At 44.2% G+C, this 20,242-nt stretch overlaps 1 protein-coding gene and 1 pseudogene across 1 annotated transcript in view; one reads left to right on the forward strand and one right to left on the reverse strand.

Moving 5' to 3' along the window:
- Positions 1 to 4,138: 4,138 nt before the first annotated feature.
- LOC103727676 lies at positions 4,139 to 5,035 on the reverse strand (annotated as a pseudogene).
- A 1,476-nt stretch (positions 5,036 to 6,511) lies between these two features.
- Ppp1r13b (protein phosphatase 1 regulatory subunit 13B) overlaps positions 6,512 to 20,242 on the forward strand; it is a 57,596-nt gene continuing 43,865 nt past the window's right edge. Inside the window, exons 1-3 of the mRNA XM_008825537.3 lie at positions 6,512 to 6,665; positions 13,782 to 13,901; positions 19,645 to 19,721. Coding sequence (XP_008823759.1) covers positions 6,518 to 6,665; positions 13,782 to 13,901; positions 19,645 to 19,721 — 345 coding nt within the window. The 5' untranslated portion in view covers positions 6,512 to 6,517. The remainder of the gene's footprint in view (positions 6,666 to 13,781; positions 13,902 to 19,644; positions 19,722 to 20,242) is intronic.

Consider the following 20,242-nt stretch of genomic DNA (forward strand, 5'->3'; position numbering starts at 1 on the left):
GGCCTGGAACTCACTATGTAGATCAGGCTGGCCTTGCACTCACAGAGATCTGCCTGCCTCTATATATGTGTGGACATGTGTGCCAGAGGACAGTGTCTGTCATAAGAGGCTATTGGATTCCCCTGGAACTGGAGGTAAGGACAGTTTTTAGCCACCATGTGGGTGCTGGGAATCGATCTCTGGTCCTCTGCAAGAGCAGTCAGTGTTCTTAACCACGGAGCCATCTCTCCAGCCCCTAACAAATAGCCTTTTAAAAACTAGAAACTGGGACTCAGTGGTTAAGAACACTGGCTCCTCTTGCGGATAACCCGGATTCAATTCCTGGTACCCACATGGCAACTAACTGTCCATAACTCCAGTTCTAGGGGATTTGACACCCTCTTCTGATCCCTGTGGGTATTGCATGACATGGGTGTGCTTAACACACATGTAACACTCATATACATAAATAAGAATATTTAATTTTTGGGGGGTCTTTTTGGGACAACTGGCCTAGAACTCTATATGTAGCTCAGGCTGGCCTTGAACTCACAGAGATCCACTGCCCCTGCCTCCCGGGTGCTGGGACTTAAAGGCCTGCACCACCATGCTTAGCCATAAGTTTTTTTTTTAAAAAAAAAAACAACTAGACACTATTAAAAAAAATTGGAAGTATTGGGGCTGAGGGGATGACTCAGTGGGAAAAGTGCTTGCTGCAAATGCACGAGGACCTGAGTTCAGATCCCCAATGTCCACATAAGTTTTAAGCTGGGCACAGCCACACATCTGTTATACCAGCCCTGGTGGGAAGGCAGGAAACATAAGCAGATCCTGGAGCTTGCTGGTCAGTCAATCCAGTCAAAATGCTGAGCTCCAGGTTCAATGAGAGACCCTGTCTTTAAAAAGGTGGTGAGCTGAGCATTGGTGGTGCATGCCTTTAATCCCAGCACTTGGGAGGTAGAGGCAGGTGGATCTCTGTGAGTTCCAGGCCAGCTGGGACTACAGGGAGACCCTGTCTCAAAAACAAAACAAAAAATGTGGTAGATGAGCTAGGGAGATGTCCAGTGGATAAAGCACTCTGTCCGCAAGTGTGAGAACTAGAGTTAGGGTCCCCAGAACCCACATAAAAGCCAGGCAGGATGCCTATCTACTCCTGGGTATGGGGCCATCCACTGGAGTGTGGTTGTGATTTACCAGGAGCTATAACCTTAAAGAAAACTAAGTCCTCAGTTTTTAAGTAAGTCCTTCCTATGAGTTGGCCACCAGAGATGACTGTTGTTTAATTTTCTTAAAAAATTTTTGGAGGGTTAGGGGTTAGGGTTAGGGTTAGGGTTAAGTGTGGTAGCGCACGCCTTTAATCCCAGCACTCGGAAGGCAGAGGCAGGCAGATCTCTGTGAGTTAAAGGCCAGCCTGGTATACATAGTGAGTTCCAGGACAGCTGGGGCTACAGGGAGACCCTGTCTCAAAAAGACAAAAAATAATAATTTGGGGGGGGGGGGCGGTTAGAGGCCTGGATAGATGGATCAGTGGTTAACAGAACTTACTGCTCTTCCAGAGGACTTGAGTTTGGTTTCTAGCACCCACATCAGATAGCTTACAGCCCCTTGGTAACTCTCAGAGATCTGAGTCCCTCTTCTGGCCATTGCAAGCACCCACACTTAACATGCACACACACCCCATATAAACACACACACACATAATTAAAATCTTTCTAAAAATCTGGGGTAAAGTAGAACCATGCAGGCTGGGGATGTAGCTCAGGGACACAGTGGGTGTTTAGCATGCCCAAGGCCCTGAGTGAGGAGTAGTAGTGGCTATGAACAAGGAATGGGACTTGTTTATTAGACTGATTGGATGTGTTGTGCTTTGATTCTGTGGATATATTTCCTCTGTTCCAGAGCATGGTGGATTCTGTCTTAATGTGTGGCATTGGCTGGATTTTAGTGTGCATACCTTGTGCTGGGTACCAACAACAGAAAGCTCATGAATCTACTTCTAATTGCTTGGCAAGGAAGACATGATCTAATAAAGATGGGAAGAGTTTAGATCACTAAGGCAGGAACCTATAGCCTCTCTGGGGAGAGGAGAAAGTACAGGGAGGTTCTGTGGAGATGGTACCATGACCTGGGTTTTGAGAGTGAATAGTTTACCAGCAAATGAAAGGTACTTAACCAGAGCACAGTAGCCAGAGAGAAAATGCTCTTGGAGCCCAGGGAAGAAGGCTAGTAGCTGTAGTTTGTCTAGTTTTTTTTTGTTGTTGTTGTTTTTCTCTTTCCTTCCTATTTATTTTGAAGACAGGGTCTACTGTGTAGCCCTGGTGGGCCTAGAACTTACCATATAATCCCAACTACCTTGATCTTTCTTAGATCCTCATGCCTCTGCCTCCCTGGTGCTGGGATTACAGTTGTGTACTGCTACACCTATCTCTGTGCTGTCTAGGTTTTCTAAGTGTATTCTGTGAGAATCCAAGCCCCATGAAATTCTCTGGGGTGGAAACAGAGATTTCCCATGAATGTCACAGTGTTAGACTCCAGTAGAAAAGACCTGTTTCGGGGCTAGAGAGATGGCTCAGTGGTTAAGAACACTGGCTGCTCTTGCAGAAGACCCAGGTTCGAATCCCAGCACCCACATGGCAGCTAACAACTGTAACTCCAGTTCCAGGGGATCCAACAGTCTCTTCTGACCTCCGTGGGCATTGCACGACACGGGTGCACTTACCTACATGCAGGCAATACACACGTACACATAAAATAAAAATAATTTTAAAAAATTTAAAAAAAGAAAAGACCTGTTTCCTGTTTGTATAGCAGAGAAAGTGTTTTGGGAGGGGAGGGCTGCCTGAGGAGTCCTGAGTATTTTAAGCAAGGGAAGAACTTCACTTTCTCTACGTGAGAGTGTGACGTAGCAGTAGCAGTGCAGAAGTGTGGGTTGGTGTGAGGAAGAGCGGTAGGAAGGACCAAGTCAACACTGTTACTCAGAATCTGGCTCTGATGTAAGGGTGCTTAAGCTCAAAATGTTGCATCTTCAGTTTAATGTGTGTCCAAAAGCTGGGCGTGGTGGCACACCCCTTTACTACCAGCACTTGGGAGACAGAGGTAGGTGTATCTCTGTGAGTTCAAGACCAGTCTGGTCTACATAGTGAGTTCTAGGCCAGTCAGGGCTGCATAGTGGGATTCTGCCTTAAAAAAGATAAAATGTAGCCGGGCGTGGTGGTGCACATCTGTAGTCCCAGCACTTGGAGGGCAGAGGCAGGCGGATCTCTGTGAGTTCAAGACCAGTCTGGCCTACATAGTGAGTTCTAGGACAGCTGGATGTTATGATGTTGTAGTTTGTTTCTGGGGGCCAATTTGTTTATTATCTTTCTTTTACGTGTTTGAGTGTTTTGCCTACGTGTATGTAAGTGCACCACGTGTGTGCAGAGACTAGAAGAGGGTGTCGGGTCTCCAGGAACTGGAGCTACGGATGGTTGTTAGCCACTCTGTGGGTGCTGGGACTCAAACCCCAATCCTTTGGAAGAACAGCAAGTGTTTTTAACCATTGAGCCATCACTCCAGCCCCCCAATTTTTTAAAATGAATTGAATTTTTGGTGTTCTTTGTTAGGAGTTTTTAGGGGCTGTACATGTTGATTAGCCACTTGTGTGTAATATGAGTTTCAGATACTTTCCCATTTGTCTTTTTGCTTTGCAAAAGATTTTATATTCAATATGCCAAAATATATCAATCTTTTCCCTTTTTTCAGTATCACAGAATATTTTACTGTAACAACAATATTTAAATATTTCAGTTCTGCATTACTGTGTAGGAACCCACTGAGGATGATGAATAGAATCAACTGTCCGTTTAACACTGTACTATGTATCTAATTAAGCTAAGTAACTTGGAGGACAGACAGTGACAAAAGTGTCCCTTTTCAATTGATTTCTTATTTTTCCAGATACTTTACAGACAACACAGAATTGAGATAAAACTGAAGATCACTGTAAATCTGATCTTAACATTAGAACCTGAAGATGTAGAAATTCCAGTTTTATACTGTTAGGCATTTGTCAGATGATAACCAACTGTGTTAAGCTTGTAGTATTTGGATGATTTACACTGCCATTGGTTAATTTGTTTGATTTTATACATTAGATATATACTCCAGTAAACTCATCTTTTCATCTGGTTAGCCTCTGGGTTATCACCTCTCAATACATAATGGAGATGTAGATAAGCAACAAAAAGATTTCCAAACAAGGCTTCAGGTAAAAAAATCCATTGGTGATAGTAAATAGAAAAAAGCTCCAATTGAACAAAGTATTATCCTAATCCGGAACATCCAGAAAAGACCCCTGACTGAAAATACTTCCCTGAATGCATGTCTCAGTAAAGTGGGCAGACCCATGATTCTTTCTATAGTCTGGGCTGTCCTGTGAATCTCCGGTTATAATCATTAACATCTTGACGCAACCTTACAGCATCCTAAGATTGATCATCTTCACCAAATACTGTCAGGAGTAGAGTTTCCATTTGTCTACAGATTGGACAACTGATTGTACCAAGCCATGACCCATATCACCAGTATGCAATAATGCAGGCACCACAAAAAAGATGCCCATAGTTTGTTTCAACAGGGTAGAAGGCTTGATGTAAGCAGATCAGATAGTACATTTTGGTATAGAACTGCTGTCGAGCAGGAGCAGGGGCATCCTGTTCTGTTTGAAGTTGTTCTCAAAGCACCCTGATTAGCTCTTGGTTTTCTGGATGAATGTTCTGCTGTCCATTTCTGAAAAGTGCAGAGAAGATAGCAGTCAACGTGAAACTGACCACCACTGCCACAAGTGCTTGATCACTTACTCCTACAACAGACTCATCCAGTTGCAAACTGAACTTCGCTGTGATATTAGGCCATTCCGGGTCTTTTGAATTTACAATTCTCCTAGGACTCCAAGGCATATATCTTGTGTCTTGATGTCTTGGAAACTCCAGTACTTTGCATTAAGGTCCGGGTTCAAGAATGTCTATAGCATTGTTCTGAGACGCCCTCTCTGCTACAGAGAAGCTACTGGGCCTTCCCCAGAGACAGAACGGAGGTCATTTCCAGAACTGCCCTACCAGCATGCTCTGGCAACCACTGAAATATATCAATCTTTTCATGATACTACTTTTGGAATTATTAGGTAGAAAAGGCTTCTATACGCCAAAGTTATAAAAAGGAATTTACTTAGGTTTTGTTCAAGATTTTTTTTTCTTTTTCATTTTATTCTAGTTTTTTGTGATTTGATGATTTATGTCTAAATATTTGATCTAGTAGGAACTTTTTCCAGTTTGTGATGTGTGGTATGGTTCCGTATGGGAAACATAATTCATTATATAATCTTTGCTTCAAAATTTGAAGCACTGTATCATTTTTCCCTTTGAAATGAGTCTCATTGTGGGATGTCAGTTTGTCCCAAGTTGTTTCTGGTGTCCTAGTTTGTTCTGTTGCTGTGATAAAAACACTCTGACCAAAACCAGCTTGGGGAAGAAAGAGTTTATTTGTCTTAAAGCTCACAGTCCATCATTGAGGGAAGCCAAGGCAGGAACCTGGAGGCAGGAACAGAAGCACAGACACCAGAGGAATGCTGCTTACTGGCTTGTTCCTCTGGCCTGTGCTCATCCTGCTTTCTTATACAACCCAGGCCCACCTGCCCAGGGGTGGCACCACCACAGTGAGTTGAGCCCTCCACTCAACAATCAAGAAAATGCCTCAGACCTGCCCCCAGGCCAGTCCAATGGAGGAAATTCCCCAATTGAGGTCTCCCCTTCCCAGGTGTGTCCATTTGACAGCTGACGCTATCCAAGCATAAGTGGATTTTTTTTTTTTTTTTGTCTTTTTGAAGCAGGGTCTCCCTGTAGCCCCAGCTGTCCTGGAACTCACTATGTAGACCAGGCTGGCCTGGAACTCACAGAGATCTGCCTGCCTTTGCCTCCCAAGTGCTGGGACTACAGGCGTACACCACCACACCCAGCATAAGTGGATTTTTAAAAATTACATTATTTTGGGGTGGGGGTGGTGGTTATGTGTGAGTACCATAGTGGGTATATGAAAGTCAGAAGACAATTTGCAAGGGTTGGTTGGTTCTTGCCTTCTACCATGTGGATCCTAGTGATGGAATTCAGGTCTTCAGGTTTGGTGGCATGGAGCCAACTTGCCAGCCTGCAGTATGTTTTTAAGGCTGAATAACTCCTGGCAGCTTGGGTTCTTTTCTCACAGTCTTCTCTTTTAAAATTTTCCTGACTTGTCTTACTTTTGGTTTTTCATGTGAACTTTGGAATCAGCCAAACCATTTCTAGAAGCAAGTCTTGTAGGCTTTTGGGGAGGGAGATGTTGGAAGGATCACTTTAATTTACAGAGCAGGATGACCTGGAACAAGTACAATGATACTCGAATGGAAACAGTGCCAAGAACCTGGTACTTTGTATGCCAATGTGAAAACTTAATGAAAAATAAGTTTACAAAGTACATCTTTTCTGCTGAAGAATCTAAATTGTAGTTTTAATCCCTTCTCTTACAGATGATATTAACCGTGTTCTTGAGCAACAATGAGCAGATTTTAACAGAAGTTCCTATAACACCAGAAACCACCTGTCGAGATGTTGTAGAATTCTGCAAGGAACCTGGAGAAGGCGGTTGCCACCTGGCTGAAGTGTGGAGGGGAAGTGGTATGTTAGGCTCTAACAAAGGCCACTAATAACTCAGCAGTGATAAATGGAAAAATACTGCTGTGGTTCTCAGTTATTTGTGGTAGCAAGGAGTTGAGTAATGAAAATAAAAGCAGGGACTGAAGAGATGCTTGGAGGTTAAAGCACTGGCTGCTCTTGCAGACTGACACCCTCTTCTTGACTCTGCATGCGTTGCATGACCTGGGTGCACTGCGTGAAGCTGATCTGGGGTTTATTAGATATTTTATTTTATTTTATTATTTTGGTTTTTTGGTCTTTTTGAAACAGGGTCTCTTTGTAGCCCCAGCTTGGCCTGGAACTCACTCTATAGACCAGGCTGGCCTTGAACTCACAGAGATCCACCTGCCTCTGCCTCCCAAGTGCTGGGACTACAGGCATGTGCCATCATGCCTGGCTTAAAGATATTTTAGTACGGGGCTGGAGAGATGGCTCAGCGGTTAAGAACACTGGCTGTTCTTGCAGAAGACCCAGGTTCAAATCCCAGCACCCACATAGTAGCTAACAACTGTCCATAACTCCAGTTCCAGGGAATCCGATGGCCTCTTCTGACCTTTGTGGGAATTGCACAACACGGGTGCACTTACGTACATGCAGGCAATACACTTACACACATAAAATAAAAATAATAAAATATTTTTTGCGGGGGGTTCTTTTTGAGACAGGGTCTCCCTGTAGGCCCAGCTGACCTGGAACTCGCTATGTAGACCAGGCTGGCCTCGAACTCACAGAGATCCACCTGCCTCTGCCTCCCAAGTGTTGGGATTAAAGGTGTGCGCCACCATGCCCAGCTTTAGTATAGATTTTAAGCACCAGGGTTAAGAGAAAGTGCTCAGAAAGAAAGGCATGCCCTGAACATGGCTGTGGGCTTCTCTAAGAGAGCCACACTTGTCTTCATGCTGGTCACAGACAGGATGTGGGTGGCTTTTGAAGCTGTTATCTTCAAAGGGTGCAAGAAACCTAAATATGATCACAGAATAGTTCCAGAAGGATGCCTGACAGGCTTACACTTGATAAAGTGAAACTCTAGGTCACAGGGATGCAGGGTGATAGAATATCTTTACCGTATTCAAAGTTAATAGTCTTGTTTGAGATTCCCAGAAAATGTTCAAGAAGGAATGAATCCCTCCCCAAAGTTATATGCATTCAGGTCTTAAGCCTAATTTGTTGCTATTTTAACATTTTAAAAAAACCTGTGTATGATAGAATATTATCTTGTGTCAGCAACCTTCATAGCAAATGTGAATTGTGCTGGAATTCCTTCTTAGCTGGCACAGGGCTTTAAGCAGACTGGGTGATGGACTTCTTTCCTTTCTCATGTCCCTGTAATTTTCCTCATCTTTCGATCCTACTTCATTGCCACACCTTCAAAGAACAGATCATCCCTACTGTATATAAACACTGGCAAATAGGGGCTGGAGAGATGACTCAGCAGCTAAAAGCACTGGCTGCTCTTGCAGAGGACCTGGGTTTGGATCCCAACACCCACGTGGCAGCTGACAACTGTCAGTAACTCTTGTTTCAGGGAATCTGATGCCCTCTTCTGCCCTCCACGGGCACTACATGCATGGGGTATACTTACATATATGCAGGCAAAGCACTTAAACATATAAAATAAAAATAATTTTTTAAAAACTCTGCCAAATAAGTAAAGAGAGATCACTCACTTGGTTTTCATTTTATGAGTGTTTTTTTTTCCTTTTCTCTCTTTTTTTGGTCTTATTGAGACAGGGTATGCCTGTAGCCCCAGCAGGCCTGGAACTTGCTATATAAGAGCTCTTGAACTCAGAGATCCACATACCTCTGCCACCTAGGATTACAGGCATGTGACACCACACCTTTTTTTTTTCCTCCAAGTTTTTAATTTTTTTTTTAATGTGTATGAGTGTATTGCCTGAATGTATGTGAGCGCATCTATGTCATGCAGTGCCAGCGGAGGTTAGAAGAGGGCTTCAGATTCCCCTGGAACTGGAGTTAAGGACGATTCGTAGCTGCCATGTGGGTGCTGGGAATTGAACCCAGGTCCTTTGCAAGAGCAGTCAGTGCTCTTAACCACTGAGCCATCTCTCCAGCCCCATAAATGAGTCTTTTCAAAAGTTTGCAGTAAAACTTACACCAAGAGGAAGAAGAAGAAGAGGGTGTATATCTCCATCCCCCCTAAAACATATTAAAGTATCAGACAAATCTGCTGGGCATGGTGGCACATGCCTTTAATCCCAGGAGGCAGAGGCAGGAGGGTCTCTGTGAGTTCAAGGCCAGCCTGGTCTACATAGTTCCAGGTCAGCTGGGGCTACAAAGAGACTCTGTCTTGAAAAAGACACCCCCCCCGCAAAAGCGCGCACACGTGTGTGTGTGTGTGTGTGTGTGTGTGAGAGAGAGAGAGAGAGAGAGAGAGACAGATCCAAATTAGGGTCATTCTACAAAATGCCTCACCCATTCTCAAAACTCTCTCCTAAAAACTGAGAAACTATTTTTTAAAATGTTTTATTTATTATTGTTATCTTATGTGTATGAGTGATTATCTACATGCATGTTAAGTTCCCCCATGCTGTGCTTTGCCCACAGAGGTCAGAAGAGGGCTTTGGATCCCCTAGAACTGGAGTCACAGATGGTTGTTAGCCACCATGTAGGTGCTAGGAACTGAACCCAGGTCCTCTGCAAGAGCAACCAGTGCTCGTAATTGCTGAGTCATCTCTCCATCCCCTTAACTGAGAAACTATTACAGGTCAGAGTAGGCCAGGGAGACACTTCAATACAATGTCCTTTGCAGGATGAGGTCCTGGGACAGAAGTGGAACATGGGTAGAAAACTGGTGAAATGCAAATCAAGTGTGAGATTTAATTAACAGTGGTCTGCTCGTGTGAATTGCTTAGTTTTGACAACTGGACATTAGGAATAAATGAGGTAAAGGGTCTATAGGAATTCTCTGTACTTGGCAACTTTTCTTTCATTCTAAAAAATTTTTTTTAAAACAGGATCTTACTAGGTAATCTAGGCTGGCCTAAAACTTCCTATGTAATTCAGGTTGTCCTCAAACTTGAGTCCTTTTGTCTCTTCCTACCAAGTGATGGTATTTACAAGCATGTGCCACCATGCCCACCTTTCTAATAGTCTAAAATTATTAATATTCCATAATAATGCATTTTAAAGAGATAATATGTGGGGGCTAGAGAGATGGCTCAGCAGTTAAGAGCAGTGGCTGCTCTCACAGAGGACCCAGGTTCAGTTCCCAGCACCCATGTTGGACTGCTCACAACTGTCTGTAACACCGGCACCAGGGAATCTGATGCCTCTTCTGGCTCCTGAGGGTTCCCAAATGCACCCATCCTTGCATACATAGATGCACATGCACACACACTAAAATAAATCTTTTAAAAATAGAAAAAAAATGTGTGTGTGAAACAAAATCTAGGGCTCAGTGCTAGAGTTCCTAGAATATATAAGGTCCTGTGTTCAGTCCCTAGTACCCCCAAAAGACAGAAAACAACAAAACTAACATGCAAAAGAATAAATTGCAGCACACAGGTCTTTATGGTGAGACTGTTGAAGAACAGAGGCTTGTGAAAATGGTAGAGATGCACAGTCCTCTTCAGTACAAAAAGATGTCAGGCCTCCCGAGATAAATTTCTATGTAGCACTTTAGGCAAAAATCCTGCCTTTTGAAAAAAGGTCCGAAACTACCGATTAAATACATATGAGAGCAAAGGGCCAAGAAATGCCAGATTACTTTTTTTTTTTTTTTGAGACAGGGTCTCCCTGTAGCCCCAGCTGGCCTGGAACTCACTCTGTAGACCAGGCTGGCCTCAGTCTCACAGAGCTCCATCTGCCTGCCTCTGCCTTTCTGGGATGAAAGGCAAGCACCACCATACCTGGCACTAGATTACTTTTGAAACTGAGTTGTGCAAGGGGAATTGACTCAATAGATTTGCTCTGTTATTATACAGCAATAATAATAGTTGAATGATCCTAGGATGATTGATTATTCAAGTAGGAAGATGCAAACCCAGGAGTAAGGTCTGTTGGTGCTTGGGGAGTTGCCCATCTTGCAGAGTCTTCAGCAGAAGTGATGGGCCCAGGGTCAGGACTAGATGTGACTCTGGTTTAGGCCACAAGTATAGGGGAAGTTACACATTTTGCAGTAGCTTTAGCTAAAGTTGCAGACTCAAGGTGAGGACCAGATCTGACTCTGGGTCAGGCACACAGGCATGTGGAAAGTTCCAAAACTCCCAATGAAAGCTGTAGACCCAGGCAGGAGCTGACAAAGGACAATACCTGACCCTCAGATGAAGACTAGAGATAGAGCCTCTGGCACTAAATAAAAGTCCCACAGAGGAAAATGACACCTCAGCTCTACTGTGACTTAGTCCACCACTGAACACTGCAAGCACCATCACTGAAAGAAAAAAGGGTCATTTGAGTTTTTAAAAAGTAGAAAAGAGGAAAACGTTATTGAATATGTCAACTGTGTTGTAATGATATGCTTCTTCTAAGTATGTTGTTATTAAATAAATCATTTTTAAAAATTTAAAAAAAAAAGTAGAAAAGAAAGAAAAACTTAACAGACTAGCATCACGTACACAAGTCCAAGCACAGAAACACAAAGAGATGGATGAGATAAGGAATTTAATCCAAGATATGAAAATAGAATTCAACAAAGAAATAGAATTGCTGAAGGAAAAAAAAACTAAAATAATGCTGGAGATGGAAAAGTAAGCCAAATAAACATTCAGGTGGAAAGCTTCATCAGCAGAATGGATCGTGTAGAGAACAGGATTGGAAAAGGAAGTCAGTCACCTAGTAAAGGTCAGCAGTATGTTTTAAAAAAAATATGGACCAGGAGCTGGGTGCAGTGGCACATGCCTTTAATCCAAGATGGGAGGCAGAGGCTGAGTTCAAGACCAGCCTCGTCAACATAATGAGTTCCAAGCCAGCTGGGGCTGCAGGGAGACCCTGTCTCAAAGAGACATGTATTAATATATGAACCAGAACATGGAAGAACTCTGGAACACCATGAAAAGACTAGCCTTGGACCACATACATAGAAGAAGAGAGGAGGACCCAGGTTTGGTTCCCAGCACACACATGGTGGCTAACAACCATCTGTTAACTCTAGTTCCAGAGGATCTGACACCCTTCTGGTCTCCTCGGGCATTGCATGACACGTGATGCTCTTACATACATACCCCAGCAACTCAGGCTGAGGCAGGAATATCTTCTGAGTCCAGGGGTTTAAGACCAGTGAGGGCAACATAAGGAGATCCTGTTTCAAAAAAAGAAAATGGGCAGAGAGATGGCCCAGTGGTTAAGAGTGCTTGCTGTTCTTGCAGAGGTTCTAGATTCAGATCCCAGCACTCAACTGCCTCTAACTCCAGCTCCAGGGGATCCAACACCCTCTTCCTGGCCTCTACTGGCATTGCATATATGTGGTATACTTATATCCATGCAGGTAAAACACTTAAACACATAAAATAAATCTTTTTTTTAAAAAAGAAAACAAAAAACTTTGAACTAAAATTGGAAAAGACTTGTAGCTGCTTATATTTGTATCTTTTAAAAGATTTTATTTTTATCATGTTAAAAATACTTTTATTTTATGGGTATGAGTGTATTGCATTCATGCATGTGCATCCATGTCATGCAGTGCCTGTGAAGGTCAGAAGAGGGTGTCAGAGCCGCTGGAACTGGAGTTACAGATGGTTGTTAGCTGACCTGTGGTGCTGGGAATCGAACCCGGGTCCTCTGCAAGAGCATCCAGTGCTCTTAACCGATGAGCTGTCTCTCCAGCCCAAAAGATTTTATTTTTAGTCATGTGTATGTATGTGTCTATGTGTGGGTTTGGGCATATAAGTTCAGTGCCTACAGAAGCCAGAAGAGGGTGTTAGATCCCAGGAGCTGGAATGGGACGTTGTTGTGAGCTGCCTGACATGCATGTTGGGAACCAAACTCCCAAGTGTATTGGCAATACATGTAAACAACCTAGAATTAGTGACCAGAATATTGAATTCCTTCAGAGCTAGGCTTGATGGCACATACCTGTATTCCCAGGGTGGGGGTGAGAGTGGAGGGAGGACAGAGGCAGAAGGATTGACACAAGGTCAAGACCATCCAGGGACACACAGTGAGTTCTAGGCTAGCCAGGGCTATAAAGTGAGGCCCTGTTTAAAAGAAACAACAACGTGGGACTGGTGTGGTGCACACCTTTAGTCCCAGCAGAGACAGAGGTGGCGTACACCTTTAGTCCCTGCAGAGGTGGCACACACCTTTAGTCCCAGCAGAGGCAGGTGGATCTCTGTGAGTTCAAGGTCAACCTGGTCTACATAGTGACCTCTGGGCCAGCTGAGGCTAGAGGGAGACCCTGTCTCATAAAGACCGAAAAAATAAGGTCAGGCATGGTGGCGCATGCCTTTAATCCCAGAACTCAGGAGGCAGAGGCAGGAGGATGTCTATGAGTTCAAGGCCAGCCCAGTCTACACAGTGAGTTCCAGGCCGGTTGGGGCTACAGAGAGACCCTGTCTCAAAAAGACCAAAAAATAATAATAATAATAACTGCCTTGTTAAGGTTTGTCTCAGGTCATCGCTAAAGAGATAATTCTGTTGAGATTTGCCTAAAAAATGTATTTGAAATACATTTAATACCATAGAATTTAATTTGAATTATTAACTTGGTAAACTTTGGTCTCTACAAGTGCTGGTCAACTTCACAATAATGTTGGAATTGCCAGGAAGTGCTATGGTTGACCTTTGCACACCTAATGCTAGGTGTGATGTTTCAGTGATTAACATGGTGTGACCAGTTTGTTTCATTTCTTTTCAGAATGTGGGGTATGCTGTTTGTGATAAGTTAGTATCTCTAAAGACATGCTTCCATTGTTCCCTCTTTAATGCTACATGATCACTTTTATGTGTATTTTTTATGTTGCCTCATTATTTTTTGTTTCCCATTTATACTCCTACTTTCCTTCATTAAAGTCAGAATGTGGTGGTTGGAATGTTCTTGAATTCTCCTAAGAACTCCTGTGTGTGTCTGTGTCTGTTTCTTTGACCTTTGACTGGAGTCATTATCCTTGCTTTTGGAGTAAGATGTGGTCTCTTTCCTAGAGCGTCCCATCCCCTATGACCACATGATGTACGAGCACCTGCAGAAGTGGGGGACCCGCAGGGAAGAAGTGAAATTTTTCCTTCGACACGAGGATTCCCCAGCCGAAAGCAGTGAGCAAGGTAGGCAAGTGTCACAGAAGTCAGTTTTAGGAAATTTTAGAAAATATCCACGCATTTTTCTCCTTCACTCAGAAGTGTTGAGAGGGAAGAGGGTATTGCCTGTCCTTTGACCTCTGCTCCTGCAGGTAGAGCATGCTGCAGCCTGTAGGCACCAGCCTTCACCTCCTTTCAGGACACCAAGTGGGTCAGATCATGCACTCAAACATGTAATGCATAAACATACAATGTGTAAAGGGATTGTTTTTGATAAATACCACATAGGCCAGATACCTAGATTTTAAAGCCATGAAATGATAAAAAGTTACAAGAAATATTTCTAATTTTAGACTGTAATGCGCTATTCTAAATGTAGCATTATGCCATAGAAGACAAGATTGATGAGTGTGCTTTTTAGAACAAAACCAAGGAAGACTGAGTGGCCATAAGCATTGTAGACTGGTAGAAACTAAGACATGGTGTGGACAGCTCCCATTGAAGAGGATGTTCCTTTCCACATAAGAACTAGAAAGTAGTAAGAAAAAAGCGTGGTAGAAAAATGAGGACAAGCCAGGCGTGGTGGTGCACGCCTGTAGTCCCAGCACTTGGTTGGCAGAGGCAGGCTGATCTCTGTGAGTTCAAGGCCAGCCTGGTCTACATAGTGAGTTTTAGGACAGCTGGGGCTACAGGGAGACCCTGTCTCAAAAAGACCAAAAAAAGGAGCCAGGGATGGTAGCATATACCAAAAACCGCTAAAAACCGCAGTATTCAGGAGGCAGAAGTAGGAGGGTTCAGAGCAGGCCAGCCTGGGTTACACATACCAACCAAGACCTTGTCTGAAAAAAACATCAAAAACATAAAAAGTGAGCTGGGTATGGTGGCACATGCCTTTGATCCCAGCACTGGGAAGGAAGAGGCAGGCAGGATCTCTGTAAGATCAGGGCCAGCCTGGTTATAGAGCGAGTTCCAGACCAGCTTGGGGCTGCAGGGAACCGGTCTCAAAAAGAGAGAAGAAAAAAACCCCAAACCTGTAACGTGCAAGCCTGGGGGAAGGGATATAGTTTAAGTGGCCAGAGGGCTGTCAAGGCCATGCAGGTGACGGCCTTCCGTTTTGTTGCTTTTTTTCTTTTTTGTTTGTTTTCTGTTGTTATATTTTAAAAGAAAAGGCGGGGTGGGGCTGGAGAGAGAGTACAGCAGTTAAGAACACTGTTCCTACAGAAGACCCAGGTTTGAATCCCAGAACCAACATGGCACCTAACAACTGTCCGTACTTAACTCCAGTTCCAGGGGATCCGACAGTCTCTTCTGTTCTCCATGGGCATTGCATGACTCGGGTGCACTTACCTACATGCAGGCAATACACTCATACACATAAAATAAATTATTTTAAAAAAATATTTAAAAAGGGGGCTGGTAGCCAGGCATGATGGCGCACACCTTTAATCCTAGCACTCGGGAGGCAGGGCAGGCGGATCTCTGTGAGTTCAAGGCCAGCCTGGTCTCCAAAGCTAGTTCCAGGACAGCTGGGGCTACAGGGAGACCCTGCCTCAAAAAAACCAAAAAACAAAACAAAACAAAAAAACAGGGGTTGGAGAGATGGCTCAGCAGTTAAGAACACTGGCTGTTCTTGTAGAAGACCCAGGTTCGAATCTCAGCACCTACATGGCAGCTAACAACTGTAACTCCAGTTCCAGGGGATCCAACAGTCTCTTCTGACCTCCGAGGGCATTGCACGACACGGGTGCACTTACCTACGCGTAGGCAATACACACATGCACATAAAATAAAAATAATAAAATGTTTTAAAAAGACCAAGGAAAGAAGAAGAAGAAGACAAGGACAATAACAACACATAAATACTCATGGTCTTTGGTGAGAATTTTTTTCCCAGGGGGATGTAAACAATATCAACCCCCTCTACATAAGGTCCCAGTGACAAACCAAAGTATGATTCTACCAAGTTTTCCCTGGGGAACCAATGAATGTATTAGGTTTATTTACAGAATGTGGATCAAGGGTTACTGGCAGGGGCATGGGTGTTCCTAAAACAGCTGCACTGGAAAGTTTGACATGGATAATGGCTTCCTCTCTTTTCTGTCCTCCACAGCCTCTTTGTGTTAGCCCCTCCCCAAGACCCTGAGGCCACATGTAATTAGGGCAAAATTGCATATAAAGGGCTTGTAGGAGTGTCTGGAAATTCAGGTTAGGGTCCAGTGACTCTCCCAATCCCCTCCTTTTCTGAAGGAGTGTCAGCAGCCCACAGGCCTGATTGTGCTGGACTCTCAAAAGGAGCACAGCTGATCTCATGAAGATGGTGTAGCTGCTTGGTCCTATGCCATGAAAAGATGTTCATCCTCATCCTAGTAGAAGAAGTGCGGGATAGCTGCACCAGACACTGCTTTCCCCACCGTGAGCCCAAGGAGTCACACATTTAGCAGCACATGCTTTGACACCTGTGGAGAATGTTGGTGACTTCAGTAGAGGGCAGTTTGGCAATACCTATTTAAAGAAAACATAGGTGTGGTGGTGCACGCCTTTAATCCCAGTACTTGGGAGGCAAAGACAGGTGAATCTCTGAGATCCAGGCCAGCTGGGGCTACAGGAAGACCTGTCTCAGAACAAAAACAAAAACTCACTAAGCCTTTCACCCAATGGTCTCCCTGCGGAGTGTTCACTCTCAAACTGTTCCTGAGCCTATACAAAATAAGATATGCACAGCGCGACTCACTCAGCACTGTTGATAGGCGCACTGTAGATGCCCACTAGCAGAGTGGGGCTGTAAATTACAGGACATCCCCATGGTGAAATGCTCTAAATAAGGCAGAAACCCTATGCCCTGATGTTGAGCCTTTCTCAGATATGTTCAGTGAAGGGAGCCTAATGCCCACCAGTGTGCATACCATGCTGACTTTTGTATGACCCAGTCAAGAATGACTGCACATGCATGCTGGTATATTCATAAAGCAGCTTGGGAAGGATATGCCAGAAGCTGGTAATGTTGGCCTGGGCAGAAGAGAACGGGAAGCCACAGGACAAGAGAGAAAGGCCTGTAATTGAGGACCTTTTAGTTTCTTTTAAAGTTTGAACCATGGGAATATACACCTATTTTTAAGATAAACTTTAAGGAAATTTTTTCTCCTGTTGTATAAATATTTTAGAGTTATGTGACTTGAACAACAAAACCCACAAAATGCCACAAAAAAACAAAAAGAAAATATTTCTTTATTGCAAGCTATTGCCTTTTATCATTTTATGTGAGAGTTTTGCCTGCATGTACATACATGTGCCTGTGTGTGTAATGCCTGATGAGCCCAGAAGAGGGTGTTGGAGCCCCTGGAACTGGAATTTTGGACGGTTGTTAGCCACACCATGGGTGCTGGGAATTGAACCTGGGTCCTCTGCAAGAGCAGCCAGTGCTCTCAACCCCAGCACAGTCTCTCCAGCCCTGCTCTTTGTTCTTGCTGTATGTTAAAGGGAACTGCTCATATCAGCTGAGTTGACACGTAATTTAAAACCCTCTTTCTATGGCTGAAGATACTGTGATACTGTTATGGTGCTGTCTTTGCAGTGCCGCAGTGCATCTGGGTTTGCTCTGCTACCTCTGGCTGTCTAGAGCCAGGACTCCAAGGGCTGTGTCTCGTTGACCTTGGGCAGGGCCCTTCTCTCTGGGAACATCCCTGAGAAGGAGAATTAGACTTGCTGACAGTTGGCATGTTCTAGTACTGAGGGGTTATTGTGACTCTGTGCCTCTGCTCCTAAATGCCTGTGCCTGCCCTTTCTTAGCTGCACTTAAGAGTGCGACCTACATAGCTCCTCACACTCCGCTTCCTGCTCTCTCCTCCAGCCATACTCTGTCTTGCTCATTCTTTCTCTTGGGTACTTACTGAGAATTCCATTCTCTCAGCTCAACTGTTTTCAACCTTGGCCTTGTTCGTCTGCTCATGCTGACACATTTGCCCTTGCCAGCTGACAGGGAGAACAGCAGCCAGGAGAGAGAATAGCTCGAGCATTGACCCTGCCTCACCCTGTTCCACTCTGTTTACTGCGTTTCCTCCAGTTCTTATTCTTAGACCAGCTTGGGGCCCAAGACATGCTGCTGCTCCCCCCTTCTCCTCACCCCTCCCTTCTTTTTTTTGCAACAGGGTCTTTGTAGCCCCAACTAGTAGCCTGAAACTCACTAGGTAGATGAGTCTGGCCTCCATTTCACAGAGCTTCACCTGCCTCTGCCTGACAAAGGCATGTGCCACCACCTGGCTGAGGCATGCTTCTTGGTAAGGACAAGGCAGTTATTACTGATAAGGATTAGAAGGAGGTTACATGCCAGTGAGATGGCTCAGCAGATGAAGTCTCTCCGCCTAGCCTGACAGCTTGCATTCTCCCATGGGGAAAGGGGAGCACTTAACTCCTGCAAGTACCCACTCCTACCCTGACTTCCACATGTGTATTGTAACGTGTACCTACACACAAACACATACAAAAAATGTTTTAAAAAATTTAAAGGTAATTACATTTGAATGCAGATAGAAGAGTGATCTCTCATCTTGAGGGATGGAAATTCTGTCCAGGAGCTCAAGGGGCTCTTGGAGGACAGTGACTTCAACCCCCTTTACACTTAGGAAGCAGAGGTCTAGAGCACTGAACGATCTCCACAAAGCTAAGTGCACAGTGTAAACCAGAACCTGGGAAGTGTGGGGTGATTACGAGCAAGGCCATGCGTGCTCAGTTGTAAACCTGTTCTTCACTTGGTATAGACTGTTGGCAGGTGAGTTCACTTCCTGTGTCTGCAGAGTGCCTCAGGGAGATGGGCTGAGAGTTAAAGAGATTTACTATCAAGTCCTTAGAAGCATTGCTCATTAAATGTTTGTTCATTATTTTCTGACTCGGAAATGCAGGATCATCAGATTTCTTCTTTGCCATTAAAGATTAAGTGGCACTTAGTATAATTTCAATGTGGTGTTTATAGTAATTGGAAAAGGTAGCAATTGAATATTAAATGGACTGGCCAAGTATGATGGTACACACTTGTAACAAAACATTTGGGAGGCTGAAGCAGGAGGATCATGAGTTTGAGACCCGCTCAAGCTACATAGTGAGTTGGAGGACAGTCTGGGATATTGAGACTTTCATCTTTAAAAAAACAAAAAAAGAAGGCAGCCGTGGTGGTGCACACCTTTACATCCGCCTGCCTCTGCCTCCGGCTCCCAAGTGTTGGGACAAAAGGCTGTGCCACTGTGCCCAGTCTCATCTTTGCCATTCTTAAGTGTTGAAAGACTTGATAGCAAGTCAATTTCATGAGTCTAAAGTAGAAAAAGAAAAGATTTCATTAAACTATAAGAAGCATCTTATGAGTTCAAGGCCAGCCTTGAACTATAAGAAACAACATATGTGAAAGATTAACTGCAGCTGGGCATGGTGGCACACGCCTTTAATCCCGGGCAGAGGCAGGTGGATCTCTCTGAGTTCATGGCCAGCCTGGTCTACCTAGTGAGTTCCAGGCCAGCTCTGCCTGTGATAGCAAGAGTATGCAGCAGCTGGCCACACTTAGGAACAGAGAAAGATGAGCCCTTGCTCAGCTCCCTTCTTATTTAACCCATGACCCAGCCCAGGGCAGGGCACCACCCATATTCAGGGTGGGAGTTCCCTCCTCAGTTAAACCTTTCTGGAAACTCCCTCATAGACAAACCCAGCTGTGTTTCCATGGTGACTCCCCTTAAGTTAAAAATGAAAAGTAGTTATCACATTAAATTTGACCCTATCATTTCTTTAGGTGGCCATCAGACCCAAGAGCAGAGAACTCAGAGAAATGTAATAAATGTTCCTGGAGAAAAGCGCACTGAAAATGGGGTAAGTCGTGTGAACAGAATGGAACTGGGGTGTGTGTGTTCGTGCGTACATGCCTGTGGAAGACAGGACAGCTGATGTCATTTCTTAGGGCCCATCCACCTTGTTTTTTGAAATAGGATATCTAACTAGACTGGAACTTGCAAAGTAGACTAAGCTCGCTGGCCAGTGAGCACCAGGGAACCACAAGTCTGGGACAAAGAATTGAACAGGGAGGAAGACATGATGGGCTTCTGTTTTAGGAATATTGATATGTCTGGAACAGATGAGTTAGATAGGGAACTGTTCAGCCTGGTCTTTGTGGAAATTTTAGTAATAACTTTTCCAAATACTTGTAAGATTAGAGGTTTAGCTGTTTTTTTCCTCTGGCTCTGCAGCTGACTAGGTATGTAAACTTGGGAAGTGTTTGGCCTCCTTAGATGCTGGTGAGAACATGGAGTCTGAAGGGTGAAAGTCCTGCACACTGGTATCATGGCTTTTTCACTAGCGAAGTGTAAGCCAATTACTTTGACCTGCCCCGCCCC

Source organism: Nannospalax galili, unplaced genomic scaffold, assembly GCF_000622305.1.
Source record: "Nannospalax galili isolate Female #2095 unplaced genomic scaffold, S.galili_v1.0 scaffold188, whole genome shotgun sequence".
Taxonomy (NCBI): domain Eukaryota; kingdom Metazoa; phylum Chordata; class Mammalia; order Rodentia; family Spalacidae; genus Nannospalax; species Nannospalax galili.